This window comes from Primulina tabacum, chromosome 9 (assembly GCF_025594145.1).
Source record: "Primulina tabacum isolate GXHZ01 chromosome 9, ASM2559414v2, whole genome shotgun sequence".
NCBI lineage: Eukaryota > Viridiplantae > Streptophyta > Magnoliopsida > Lamiales > Gesneriaceae > Primulina > Primulina tabacum.
In genome coordinates, this window is record NC_134558.1 from 23,943,635 (window position 1) to 23,959,364 (window position 15,730).

General features: G+C 37.5%; 1 protein-coding gene across 1 annotated transcript; it reads right to left on the minus strand.

The window, feature by feature from the left end:
• Positions 1 to 7,618: 7,618 nt before the first annotated feature.
• LOC142504312 (uncharacterized) lies at positions 7,619 to 8,314 on the minus strand. Its single transcript, XM_075617194.1, has one exon. The coding sequence runs from the start codon at positions 8,312 to 8,314 to the stop codon at positions 7,619 to 7,621; it is 696 nt and encodes a 231-aa protein (XP_075473309.1).
• Positions 8,315 to 15,730: the final 7,416 nt, after the last annotated feature.

Here is a 15,730-nt window from a genome sequence, read left to right on the forward strand (position 1 = left end):
CTTTTTTGGCCAGAATGTACGCCTACCGTGAGACGCAGCCGATAATCCGCAATCAGTTGTTCAAAATAGGCAATTGTGGCATTGGATTGGCTGATCACCTTGGTTGCTGAGGCAATGGTATCCCGGGCCTGATCAATCTGTCGAAGACCAAAAGTAATTTGTTCATGAACCTCGCGGACCATCAAAGCGATATAGTCATCAGAGTTCGAGTGGGACGAGGTAGGGGTGTTGCCAGCACCAGGGGCAACACTGGGGGCAACACCAGCAGTGGGGGCAGCAGCATCAGTTTCCACGTTGGCCGACCAGGGAAGGTCCACTTTCCGATTTCCTCGGAGAAAAGCAGGAGAGATTTTTAATGGTTCTTCAATCTCCGTTAGCTGATCATCTTCATCCGGCACAAACCCTTGAGATTCAAGGATCCCAAATATAAGAGAGAGAAATGGCAATTTCACAGACTTCATCTGTCCTTCAGCAAACTGCATGACAGTGGTGAAGACCAACTGTCCAAAATTAAAAGGACTCCCGGTGCCTATAGTGAACAGAATAATAGCTTGCGGTCGTGTAACCACAGTAGAGTTTGTGGATGGGTTCCAGTACAGAGTATAACGAAATCAAGTTTGCTGCAGCGAGATGTTGAGGAAGGGATGGAAACGTAGTGACAAATCCGTCAGTAAGAACAGTAGTAATTGTATCAATGTGAGGAAGGTCAGCAATATCGTCTTCCGATGGGGTTTTGTAGAATTCATTTATCGAGGACGGAGAGAAATCATAAATGATATCCCGAACAAACACTCTGTCGTACTTGATAGAACGCCCATTTCCGATAGCGGAGACCAAATTGCAGTAGAATTCAAGTACTGGTCTTCTTGCATAAGGCATGACAGAATTAACAGTGGAGCTCAGCCTTCGTTGTTGCAAAAATGTGGATACGTTATACCTTCCGTATGCTTTGAAGTCGATATTTTGTTCTTCGATAATTTCTCGATGAGCATAAAGAGCCCATCTGCTGACAGCCGTCTCACTGTAGAATCTTGTTGAGAAGGAGTGGGCAAGATTGTAGTCTGTGGTTTCTGTGTTGTCAACATTATCTGCAACACCTGTGTCAACACCATCAGTAGGTTCTTCAGGTTTAACTTCAGGAGCAGGGGCACTCTCTGATTCTTTGGCTTCAGAGTCAGAATCAGAGTTAGATTCAATCTCTTCAGAGATAACTGGTGAGCCTTCATCCCCAGAAGACCCCACGGTCTAAGGGTGGGAATAGTTTGGTTAAAACCGAAATAACCGACCGAAACAAAAAATTCAGTTTAAATTGTTCGGTTTTATCGGTTTTTCGGCCGGTTATGGTTTCAAAATTAAAGAAATTCGGTTTTTTGGTTCGGTTTACGGTTTTGATTATCAGAAAATTGAAATAACCGAACCGGCCATATTATATTTATCCATAGAGCTTTTTGTATAATTGGCTAATAAATGAGCCTTAGTCATGTGACAAGTCCAATATTGACAATTGAAATTTCAAATTTTTATTGAAGCTCATATTGTTAAATGTATTGAGATTTGAGATGCAAAATCTATGTGCATTTTGGAGTTGAAAATTGGAATTTAATGACTGTGTATCCTTTTATTGAAGAGCTACTGTTTGAAATTGTATTTCAAATTGTTATTGAAGCTTAGATTGTTAAGTCATAAGTGTATTTTAATCGTATATGTTCTACTCATCTACTATCATTTTTTCTTTTATATGTGTTGCATCCATCAAGAATCAAATGATGTATAATTTTATTTTTTAACAAAATATTATAAAACCGTATATAACCGACCATATAACCGAACCGTATTACAAAAAAATTGGACCGAACCGTAATAAAATGGATTGGTTTTGGACCAGATATATTCAAAACCGAAAACCGAAAAACCGAACCATTATAGAGAAAAATCGGACTGAACCGACCGACGCCCACCCCTACCAAGGTCTGCCCTCCTTTCGCCTCTTTCAAACTGTTCATAAAGTCTGCCAAAGATTGTTCATCCTCAGAAGAGAAACATACCTCGTTAGGGGGCTCAGAAGATTTATCAGTTGGAGGAGCGGAGGAGGATGATGGAGCTGATGTTTTCTTTGTACGAGTTGATCGCTTTCGATGAACCAACTCAAAATTATCATCATTTGAGTCATCTCCGGACGAAAAATCTGGATCAAGAGTAAAATAGGTGGCCATTCGGGGTTTCTTTGGCGCATCGATGTTTGGGCTGTACCCTGCTTGTCGCTTTGATCGCCTTCGAAAAACTGGAGGTTGAGTGGGAAAAGCCCTTCGATAAATCTCGTTATCAATGGGGTTGTCAGCATCCAATGGATTTTCAGGTTCTCCAGGGAGAATTTCTTCCAACGGGACCGCTTCTGGGTCAACAACCACCATCTGCAGTGGGTTTTCAGGGGGATTCTCAGATGGTTGTGTTGAAGGAGGTGTTGTCGCCAGAGGAGAAACACCGTGACTTGCCGCCATTTCACTACGTATGTCTTGTGGATCGAATTGATGATCTGCCATTTTTTTTTAAGAGGGAGAGTGTGAGACAGTAAATTAAGAAGGACAATTATCAAAGTTACGTAAGGAAACAGAGAGCAATAATCAAATATGATAAGTCCGAAAGAAGAGAGCGAAAACGAGATTGTTTAAAATTCAATTGATTTGGTATAAAAACCCTCACAGCAACGGTAACAAATAATTTTAATTTCGGAACATTGCACAGTAACGATAAAAAATTGCGGACTCAGCGATTACCATTTTTCGAAATATATCCTACTTAATCCCAATATTACTCCTCATATCCAACGGTAAAAGACAATTAAATTACAACAATTTCAAAGAATAGCCAGATCAAACCTACTTCGAGTTCACCCCTTATCCATAAGATGTCACTTCTTTTCAACATGGTCAATTTAAGGTTTTTATTAACCGTCATGAGTCAACACTGATATGTCACTGTATATGATGAATTCACGAAACAAAAATCAATATGCATGCCCTATCTATGCCTCCAATGTGATGAATTTACAAAATGTCAGGCAGTGTGTAAGTTGTGCAGTGTCAGAACTTGGTGTTGGCAACACCTCCTGGCAACACCACTGAGTGTTAATTCAACCTCCCATAACATTTTATTTAGATTCAGAAATGGTAGCTCCCACACTAGAAGAACGGTCTTCAAAGGACTCTCCTAGGTAGCTTTTTCCATTACTATTTTTACTTAGAAGTGGTAGCTCCCACACTAGAAGAACAGTCTTCAATGGACTCCTCTAGGTAGCTTTTTCCATTTTCTTCTAACCCTTTTTTTTATTTTCCTCTTTTCTGTTTTTCTCCTTATGCTCACATTTTTCCAAGTCACTTTTTCACTTTAGACAAGATCACGATTTCCATGAATATCCTCAACTACTCGATGCCTTGGATTGAGCATAATTTATTTTCCAACATACGATCGGAAGTCTGAACACTCAGAGGGTACCTTTCAGAAATTTGTCTTCACTGTTCAGTCATTGCACAAATAAATAGGATGATTAAGAATATGCAGTATGCCTAATATCCTAGTAATAGTCATGCACAAACAATTGTTGTCTCTGGTGTTGGCAACACCACGGACAACACTGAAAAATTTTTAAAGTACACACATGCTGAGAGATTTCCGAAGATTGGAAAATCTCTCAAAATCAAAAGGTTTCGTGAAGATATCGGCCAGCTGGTTTTCAGTCCTGACAAACTCCAGTCGTATAATACCTTTTTCAACCAAGTCTCGAATAAAATGATATCTTATATCTATGTGTTTAGTTCGAGAGTATTGAACAGGGTTCTTAGAAATTTCTGTAGCACTAGAGTTGTCACAATACACAATCATTATGTCACTATGAAACGCATAATCATTAATCATTTGATTCATCCACATAAGTTGAGAACAGCAATTTGCCGCTGCCACATATTCAGATTCAGCTGTGGACTGGGAGACATAGTTTTTTTTCCTGCTAGCCCACGATACAAGATTATTTCCTAAATAAAAACACCCTCCCAAGGTGCTTTTCTACCATCTAAATCACCTGCCCAGTCAGAGTCAGAGAAACCTACCAAGTTTGTGTTTGTGTCATGAGTGTACCACAAACCAAATTCTAGTGTACCTGCAATGTATCTTAGTATTCGTTTCATAGCTTTTAGGTGCAAAATTTTTGGATCTGCTTGGTACCTAGCACATAAGCACACACTGAACATAATATCGGGTCTAGTACCAGTTAAGTACAGAAGACATGGTCCATGTGGTGAGGGTCTTCAAATCCCTTCGGCTGACAGACATAGGCTTCCTCATTTAAAATGCCATTCAAGAAGGCACTTTTCACATCCATTTGATACAGTTTCATACGCATATGACATGCCACAGCAAGTAACAATCGAACAGAATCCATTCGTGCCACAGGTGCGAAGGTTTCGTCAAAATCCACCCCCTCAACCTGTGTATACCCTTGAGCTACCAAACGAGCCTTATTTCGAATAATGTTACCGGATTAATCTGTTTTATTTTTAAATATCTATTTAGTCCAATGACATTGACGTTCGAAGGTCTGGGAACTAAGTCCCACACATCATTGCGGACAAATTGTCTAGTTCTTCATGCATGGCATTGACCCAAAATTCATCCTTTAGAGCATCATTCACATTTTTAGGTTCAATTAAAGACACAAAGCAAGAGTGGCTTACCTGGGAGAATGTGGAGTTCATACACACTAATTCGATCATTTTTCTGTAGTCAACCTTCTCTTTTTTTCTTGTTTGCACATCTTCATGTATTTCACCAATGATTTGTGATGATGGATGATTCTTCTGAATCTTGCTGGGAATTTCTTTTTCACAATTGATCACCACATCATTATCATCGACGTTTTCATTCTCCATAGTTTCCGTTCTGGTTAGAGGCGGTGTTGAACATGGTGTTGTCTCACTGGTCTCAGCACCAATCTCAACACCGATGTTGGTTGATGGTTCATTTGAATCCAACAATCCCTCAGTATCATCCTCTTTAGATTTTCCTGTTAGTCCTGCAAGATCATCAAAAACAACATTAATAGATTCAATAGTTGTTCTTGTTCTTAAGTTAAACACACGATAAGCCCGACTATTCATTGAATATCCAAGAAATAGGCACTTATAACTTTTGGAGTCGAATTTTGCGAGATGTTCTCGATCATTTAGAACGTGGAAAATACATCCGAAAACATGAAAGTATTTGAGGTTTGGTTTCCTCCCCATGATGATTTCATAGGAGGTCATGGTGGAACCACTCCTCAGAAACACATGATTGGAAATGTGACAAGCTGTGTTCAAGGCTTCGGTCCAAAACCTTTTTGACGCATTCTTTGAGCTCAGCATGACTCGTGCCATTTCTTGAAGAGTTCGATTTTTCCCAGCTATCTCATTTTGTTGAGGAGTTTTAGGAGCAGAAAATTCATGAGAGATTCCTTTATTTTTCGCATAGGGAAGTAAAAAGAGACTTTTCAAATTCTTTGCCATGATCAGTCCGTATTTTAACTACTCTCTCATCATGCAAATTAGTTATTCTGGCATGCAATTTCTTGAAGACATCAAAAGTATCTGATTTTTCTTTTATAAAGCTTACCCAAGTGAAACGAGAGAAATCATCAACACAAACAAGTGAGTATTTCTTACCACCCAAGCTCTCAACTTCCATCGGACCAATTAGATCCATATGCAAGAGTTCAAGGCACCGTGTTGTCCCAAAGTGTTGCAACACCGGGTGCGCAACACGGGTTTGTTTACCTTTTTGACATGATCCACAGATATATGCATTATCTGAACACAAATTAGGCATACCTCTCACAGCTTCATACTTACAGAGATTTTTCAAGGTCTTGAAGCTCACATGACCCAGTTTTTGATGCCATAGATCCAAATTGCTTACCTTGGCACTTCGACAATTATCACTATCTCCCACAAGATAGCAATTATTAGCAGACCGTGTTCCTGACATAACACAAACATTTGCATCATTAAAAACTTCACAATTATTCTTGTTGAACCTAACATGTAGGTCATCGTCACAAAGTTGACTTATGCTTATTAAATTCGAGTTAAGTCCTTCAACATGTAGAACATTGTGAAGTATTGGAAGCCCATCAACATTCAGAGTTCCCTTGCCTGCAATTCTCCCTTTGGCACCACCTCATAAGTTACACGCCCACTTTTTAGTTCAGAATAATCAATGAGGTGTTCTTTAGAACCTGTCAGGTGACGGGAACATCCACTGTCAAAGTACCATGCTCCTACAATGTTAGTTTTTAGCGAGGTATAAATGACATTGCATTGTGTAACAGTTTTTAGTACCCAAATTTTCTTAGTGGAAGAACGTTTGACTGTGGTGTTGGACATGGTGTTGGACAACACCTTACGCAACACCTGATGTGAATGCCACCTGAGATAGTCAGTTCTGAGCTTGTAGCAGAAAGGTTTGATGTGCCCAGACTTACGACAGTAGTGACAGATGAAATGATGCTTACGCTGCTTGGGATTTGAGATTGATACATGCTTCTTGTCTTGAATCATCTTTGCTGAGGAGTGACTTTTTGACGGAGAGGAAGCTGAATAGGATGTTTTCAGCGTCTGTTCAGAGACCAGCTTTGAGCTTTGTACAGTTTGCATGGGTGGATTTTCTGTTTTAATGACAACGTCGTCCCCTACACCCTTCACAAATACTGTGGTCCTTGAACTGGAGTTAGACGACTCACCATGTTCATACATGCTTGCAACATAACCAAGGCCAGATCTGCTGTCCTTTCCCATAGTCAGTAAGTACTGTGTCAAGTTTTGATGAGCTTGAATTGAATTTAGCAAGAGTTTTTGATACTTTCTCAAGATCATCTTTGACTTTACATAGTTCAAGATCCTTCCTACTCAGCAAAACTTCTAGACGAGACAAGTTGCTCTTCAACTCAGTTTTTCTTTTGATAGTAATGAGTTTGCCTTATTTCTTTTGATCCTGTCATCATAATGTTCTTCATACATCATTTGGACAATTTCCATAGTAAGCTCTTCTTGGTCAGATTCCTGAATTTTGTTAGCTTCTGAGATTTCCAGAGAGTTAGCATTGAGACACTGTGATTCTGACACAGTGTTGCGCCCAGGTGTTGCAGCACCAGTGGCAACACCAAAGGGATTGACCAGCAGCTTGTATGTTTGTTCCTGGATGGCAGATAAAGAGGTGCAATCATCTCCTTCCTTGGTTTCAAAATCATCATCAGGGTCCTCATCACTCAGTGTAGCTGCCATATTCTTGTTTTTGCGAAGCCGATTTGCGCACTCATTTGCATAATGACCAAATCCAAAGCATTCTCTACATTGGACTGAATCAAGTTTCTTTGTTTCTGTTCGAGCTGATGCATCATTTCTCGATCTGAAATTCCCTTGAGTTGATGTAGTTATTTTATTTCTTTCAAAAGGAACAAACTGTGGTCTTGATGTTGATACAATCTTCTTCTTATCTCTCATTCTTTTTAGGTAGTCGCCAAACTTTTTTGTGATTAAGGAGATTGATTCCTCACAAAGATCATAGTCCTTTGCCTCTTGAATTAGGCTATTCACAGAATCATCAGTGGTTTGTAAGGCAACAGCCTTCCCAGTATTTTTTTCTGTAGGTCTAGATGCATCTCAAATGTTCTGAGAGAGCTAATTAGGTCTTCCAGATTAAGTGTAGAGGTGTCCTTGGATTTGTCAATAGCACAGATTTTGATATTAAAACGCTCAGGAAGGGATCTCAGGACCTTGCTAACCAGTCTTTTGTTTGACATAGGATCACCGAGACTAAAGGCCTCATTTGCAATCTCACGCAATCTCCGATCATATTCCACAATAGTCTCATTTTCCTCCATCCTTAATCTTTCAAATTTAGAGGTTAACATCCTGAGTTTGGTTCTGTGAACACTTTCAGATCCTTCACAGTGTTTTTTAAGAATATCCCAAGCTTCTTTGGCAGAAATGCAGTTGGTGATGAGACTGAACATGTTGACATCAACAGAGGTGAATATAGCATTTAGTGCCTTTGAGTTGAAGTTCGAGGTTTGAACTTCATCATTGGACCAGGAACTCTCTGGTTTGCTTCGACTATCTCCATCATCATCAACTATCCTTGGTGGTGACCAACCATCTAAGACTCGTTGCCATGCCCTTTCTTCGATAGATTTGATGTACATCCTCATCTTGACTTTCCAGAGAGCATAGTTCGAACCATCTAAGACAGGAGGTCTAAAAGCTGTGTTAGTCGCTAGTAGATCCATTAAGCTATCAGTGTATTTCCTAAATAAACAGCAATAAACCAGAATCAATCACTTAGTGTATCAAGTAAAGGTTCTGATACCACTTGAAAGAATTATTGCGCATAAAGTAACAGGAAATACGTATTAAAAAATTTGTATATTAGAATTGGGTGTTGTGCTCGATGTTGTCAACACGGCACACAACACAGCAGCGGAAATTTATTACTTAACACGGATATAATTTTACTAAATAAATACTTGGATTTAAATCATGCCCAAGTGCAAAGACTTGTGCGATGCCTCATGACAAAACTTTCACTAGAAGACTTATGTAAATCGTTCACACCACAAACGATACTAGTGAAAGAAACAGAGCTAAATTCCTTGACACTCCAAGGAATTTAAATATGCATACAAAAACTCAAATCAAATCTAGATGCATAAACCAAACACGTGTTGCTTAAAAATCAAATGAAATCACTCTTCGAGCAACATTCTGCGTCAGTGTTGTTCTTGAGTGTTGGCAACACCAATTGGCAACACGATCACACGATAGACGAACCACCCTTGCTTTGTATGCAAATCTCCAAGACCTGAATATGCTCCAACAAAGCTCCTGTCGCCGTCAAGGTATAATTGTGCCACACTTTATATTATTGATAATTGACCATCGTATATGTAGTCCATTCTTTGACCTAGATCTTCATGGATCCTTCACACCTATAAACAAGGAAACTAGAGTTTAATAGGAATCAAACTCTAATTTAAAGTCAATACCTTATATATTATAGATAATTTTCCAACTAAATTAAATCATTCCTAATGATAGGATATAGTATATCTTGGAAAACAAATCTATTAAATATGTCTAGAAGTGCAAAATAAAAATAATATCTTAAATGAATTCGGAATACAGTATTTTTTTCAGGAAATTCATGAACGCCGCTGATCTTGTCCTAGAAGCCGCGAGGGGAGTCTTGAGTGATTTGGTCTCTGTAGGGGGTTTGGAGTGAAGTCTCGGTTTCTAGTGGCTAGATGCGTACATGGAGCTGAGAGCTTGTTTTGGTTAGGTGGTTTGGGGTCTGGTCTAGGTCGTTGGTTGGCTGGTTTATTGCTGGAACAAAGGGGTAGTTTGAAGTGTGAGTTTTTAAGAGATAGGTGCACATGAGGTGGCCAGATGGGATAGGACCCAGTGTTTTGGGCATATTTTAGAAATTTCAGACGTGAGTGGGAGGATCTAATGACATTGATTTAGGACCTTTAAACTGTTTTAAGATATGACAATAAGTTGAAAAAATTTGGTTGTGTTTTGAGTCGATTCGGGCTAAAACTGGGACCCCGGTTCGAGTTTTAAAACGAATCAATTAAGTTTGGTTTGTGGGCTCGAACTTACGTCTAGGAATACTTTTAAAAAATTTTTGGGACATTTTAAGGAGATTGGTAAGCTTCGGGTCAATTTTAGAGGTACAGTGGTGAAACGATAATTTTCGGGTTCCAGGGGCAAAATGGTCATTTTGCACCCGGGGTGAGATTTTGGTCTTGGCAGCGCCCTGAACACAAATTTATGATATTTTAATGTTTATGCATCACATTTATGATTTTTACGTAATTATGATAAAAAATGTTGCATGCTTGATTTTAAGAAAAAAAATGTTACGTTTGTGCATATTTTATTAAATGATGATTATGATGCTATTTTTTTGAAGGATGTGATTTGGTTGTGACTGACGATGTATATGTATACGATGATATTAGATATGATGAGCTGAGGCCCGGGCTCAGTGGGCGGGTAATACTGTCGCTGATGTCCCCCGCCGCCGGGTACCACGGTTTTATAGATGGATCCATCGAATAGAGCTGATACGATAGAGCTGATACGAAAGTCACAACTAATAAACTGAATTCAATAAAAAGAAAATTTTAAGTTTATGATGACACGAGGAGCTGTCTTGACACGTATATGATGATATGAGATGACATGATTTTTCACGACACGTTTACGAGTATGATGATAGGAGATGACATGATTTGACACGATATGATTTTTACACAACACGTTTACGTTATGATTTTAAGTTCATGAAATATATGTTGAGTATGATATTTTTCACTGTTGTGTGCTATGTATATGTACTTGTTATTCCTGGTACAGGTGTGTTGAGTCCTTAGATTCACTAGGTGTATGTGATGCAGGTGAGTTTAATGATGAGGAGACTGGAGGTATCGAACTCTGAGTAGGCAGGCCTGGTGCGGCAACACGACCCGAGGACCGCATGTTTTCCGCATTATAATTTATGATATTGGAAGGAGATGCATGTTTTTATACGTGATGATTTTAAGATTTTTATTCGTTTATGTTTACGTATGATTTTAGGATGAGTTTAAGCTTTAAAAAAAACATTCCGCACTTTTAAAAACGAGTAGACGTTTCAGTTGTTATCAGAGCAAGGGTCCTGTATAGGGTTGTGCCACCGCCAGCTTCTGCCGCTCAGTTTTCAAGCCTCAAGTCTGTAAGTTGTATGATGTTACATGTTTTAATTGTTTTAATGCTATCACCTGCATGTTTACTTGATATATGCTTACAATACATGTTTATCAGTCTCTATGTTTTGAGATTTAATGTTTTAAAAATTTTTATGCATGTTATGACATGAAACGAGAAATTATATGATTTTCATGCATGCGGGCCTTGAGGCGGAATTGGACATGAATAAGAGTTTTGATAATGGGTATTAAGAAAGGATTGAAAATGATTTGACTATATTAATTTTTGGTTAGTAGTACCGATGTTTTACTTGTGGGTCATAAGTTAAAATTGACAATTATGAATGCTTTTGGGACTTTTAGATTTTCTAAGAAATTACTGATGGTTCGTGGTTGCTAGTTGAGTTAATTTTGAGGAATTCCATGTAAGGGTCAATGATTCAAAGACTACGACGATCTTTGGCAGTATAAAAATGTAGAATTTATTTAGGATGCATGTTCTACCAAGTTGGATTTAAGGATTGAGTTGCATGAATTGAGAATCTTAAGGATATAATTATAATAACCAATAATTTGAGGAGCTAAGTGCTAAAATAAAATTCAAAGGGACTATTTTCAAAGTTGCCAAGTTTTGGGATTAAATTCTGGGTTTGGAGAATTTTAAGGTTTAATGAGGCAAAAATCGAAAATTTTTGGGGACCAGGAATGCAAATTTCGAAGATTTGTGGGGCCAAAATTGTAGTCTTCGATAATTTTAAAGACCAAATTGCAAATTTTGAGGAATAAATTCGAACTTTTGAGGAACATTTGGGTAAAATCAGTAATTTTCGAGGTTATGAGAATTGATCTTGGGTCTAATAATCTTAAGACTATTGAACTTTATGTTACGAGAAACCTATAAAATGGGATTAGGAACTCCAAGAACTTATGGGTAATTGTTGGATTCTAGGGATTAAGGACAAATTCGGATAATATTCGAGGAAAGTAAGAACTAATTTTGCAATTTTTAAGAAATTTGGGGATTTGTTTAGCAGTAAGTGAGAATTGAATGGTTTAAATGATAAGAATTTTCGGTGATTTGAGCTTGAAGAGATAATTAGAACTTGGTTATATCTGGGTTATAATGTAATAAGGAATGACAATGAATGGCATTGTAGGATGATTCAATATTGGGCTTGAGAATCTAAGTGATAATGGAATAAGACAGTGGAAAAAATTAAGAATTTAGAGTGATAACAATTTAAGGTAAAGTGATAATTTAGTTAAGTTATAAGATTAGACATTAAGTTAATTTATTTTTTGGGAACTTAAGTGTGATGTTTCATGATTTTTAATCGTGATCTTAAAAGTTAAAATTATACCTTTGTTGGAATTTAATTTTTCTATAAAGTTGGGTGTGATTGATGGCTAAGATATTTGATAGACGCAGGTAAGAGGTGAGATAGACACCTTGTTTTGAGAAATTTTTGGTAAGTCAATAAGAAACTTGGGAATAAGTTAATATGTGTGTTGGAATTATGTTATTTAATACTATTTGGGTTGCGTAAGCTAGAATTTTAAGTTTATGAAATAGATGTTCGTACGGAAAATTTTGGGTAAAAAAAAGAAAATTAGTGGTGTTCAGCATAGATTACTAATGGACGAATATTAAGATTTTCACCGAGTAAGAAATCTACAACTTGATGTGGGAATTCTAGAACTCTATGGGTTATAAGCGTAGTTGATTTATTAGAGTTATTCTAAGACTACCATTGAATAAGTTATTAAGTTTTATACGCTAGGATTATTTAAGCATTGAAAATACGTAAAAATGCGATATTCGTTCCAATGAGGAAAGTCCAAGGGTCTTAGGCCTCAACTATATTGTAATTGGAAATAAAATAGTTTAAGCATGTAATTTGGACTTGAAGGGCTTTAAACTATAGGTAGAAGATCGAGATTGAATATTTTGGGTGGATTAACATTATTCGAGGTTTAAGATTTGCTACAATTTTACATGCGGGATGTATTTGTAAATAGTAATTTACATAAGTTTGGTGCTGTAAGATAAAGATTCGATTCAAAGATTTTAGGCTAATATTATTATGAGGTCGAAATAAGGTTTAACTTTTAAGTGTATTATCGAGGATAAGAATCGATCAGTAAATTTTGGTATTAAGGTTTCTTAGGGTGAACTGCATAAATACAAATGTAATAGATCAATGAATATTACGGGTATAGTATAAGAAAAGTAAGACGTAATAAAATTCGGACTGCCATTTCTAATATTGGGAAGTTTGAAAAAAGTCAGAATTCAAGGCCTGAATAGAACCAAGTCACCATAAGTCGTTCTATATTACAACTCACAAACGAGGATTTTGGTAGGCAATTTAATTAGGATTGAAGAGACGTAAGGACAACTTACACTTATTTTATCAGAGTAGCGCAGCGGAAGCGTGGATTATTGGGATACTAGAATTAAGAATTAACTTTTTGATTATCGAGGATAAGAGAATTTCGGGGACGAAATTCAATTTAAGGGGGGTAGATTGTAACGTCCCGAAAATTTGAAGGTCCACGTGAACCACGTGCATGCAAGTTATTAAATTTCTTTAGTATTTTATTAAATTGTTTTAAAGCCTAAAATGCATGTTTCTTTCATTAATTTATGTTTAATTATTTTTATGCATTTTATGCATAATTCATGCATGATAGGATTTAATTCATTAAATTTTAGAAATTCATGCATTAGAGTTTTCTAAGTGTATTTTACGCTCGAACGAGGAACGGAGACAGGAGTATTTTCAGGGAAATTATTTTAATTACATGATTAATTTTATTAATTAATATAAGGTGTTTTTAAAGGTATTTTTCAAAAATTAGATTTTATTAGGTATTTTTATCTGTATTATTTTATTTTTAACGGTACGCAAATTTTATCGGATCGGGGGACGTTTTGAGGTTTCGGCTTACATTTTCAAAATCTTTCCAACACGAAATATTTTTCGGGAGTGCATTTGGATTTAATGGGCCTATTTTTAAGCTTATTGGGCTTAAAACCCTTTTCAAACCCTTAATTATCATATTATGGCCCATTAATTAGTTGATTAACCATTAAATTAATATATACTAAACCTTTAACCTCCCGTAACCCCTCCCCACAGCCGTTATACGTGCCTCCCCTTTCAGAATTCCTTGGTATCAGAACACAACAGCTGAAGGCTTCGGTTCCATCTTGGTTTGCAAAAAAAAACTTCATCCGGGTCTCCATTTGCATCGTTCTTTTCTTCAAATCATCAAGGCATGCTTTGTGTTCCCTTTGCTGCATCATTCACGTAATATATATATCTGTTGTGTGTATGATACATGAAGTTAGTTTGATCCAGCCGCATGAAAGAGAGCCTTCGAATTTTTTTATGTGTCCCTCATTCTTTTTGTTGTTGCTCACGGTCTCTGAATTTTGTGCAAAGGGTTGCTGTTATTTTGATGCTAAGGGACATCTTAGAGCTGGTTTGTGGTGTCAAGGGGCTGGTATAAGATTCTAGAGGGTGCAGCGATGGGCCGAGGGGTGTAGAGGTGAGGGTGTTCACGCTGCCTTGTTTCATATCGAGGGATAGGCTCGGACTGGTGGTGCAAAGGTGATTCTAGATCATGGATAGACCCTGGTGGGTCTGAACCATGGTTTAGAAATGCATGAACGCCGCTGGTCTTGTCCTAGAAGCCGCGAGGGGAGTCTTGAGTGATTTGGTCTCGGTAGGGGGTTTGGAGTGAAGTCTCGGTTTCTAGTGGTTAGATGCGTACATGGGGTTGAGAGCTTGTTTCGGTTAGGTGGTATGGGGTCTGGTCTAGGTTATTGGTGGGCTGGTTTATTGCTGGAACGAAGGGGTGTTGGACTTATTTTGTGGGCTCACATAATTTAATTAATTGTACATGGACAAGTTATCTAATAAAGGACCCAATAAAGTGATCTAATTAATTATTGATTATCAAAGTATTAAATAAATTGGTATGGTCCACCTTATGTGTAGAAATCCAGCCCAATTAGGTCTTCTATGATGGGTTGAAGACTGCTAAGGTTATATAAGGTTATGGTCCCCTAAGGCACAGAGAATATAACACAAAATACATACGGCACACGTATTCTAGATCTCTCTCCTTCTCCCATCAAAGGCAAGAATAAGGTGGTCGATTCTCTGTTGTCTTGGAAGATTTATAACTCTAACGCTTTATCAATCAATGGATTCTGGTACGTGTTTACTGTTATTTATATTTTCTGATAATTCGACATGAATTCCTGGCGTGTTGTGATATATGTATTTAATCACATAGTTTATAGATTTATTTTATTAAATCTCCAACAAGTGGTATCAGAGCCACGTTCATGTTGAATTATGAGAATTTTTTTTTATGGATCGATACAGAAAATTATGTTTTATTCCCAGATCTGATGCGATTTTCTAGTCTATAAATTTTTTTTGGATTCAGATCATATTCTTCTTAAAATTTTCTGAATTTGGATCTGAATAAATTCATGCTCTTCGGATATAGTATTTTCGAATTTTACATCCAAAATTTAGTTTAAATTTCGAAGAAAAAAATTCGAAAAACCCCAAAAATAATTAATCAAACCCCAGCCTTAAAATTGATCACCATAAGGAATCTGAATCCAAAATTTGAAGCTTCAGGCCGATCCACCACGTCGAGACGACCACAACGCCACCGCTGGTTGCCTGAAAGAGCCGACGAAATGGTCGTAAAAATGCGATGAAGTCACGCGGTTTCTGTCCGTTTGTTGAGGTTTTTGATCGTTTTTGGACAATTAGGTGGTCGGGAAATGGTATGGAGGTGGTCGGCCGTCTGGTTTGGCCGGAGAAGGTGGCGGCGCATTTTTTACGGTAGGGTTAGGGTTTGATATGATTTGGGAATTTTGGTTTAATTTAAGACCTTGTTTGGTTTCTAATTTTGAACCAGATT

Excerpts from the sequence above, each read along its gene's own strand:
- LOC142504312 (XM_075617194.1), bottom strand. The coding sequence starts at position 8,314 with ATGGATCTACTAGCGACTAACACAGCTTTTAGACCTCCTGTCTTAGAT.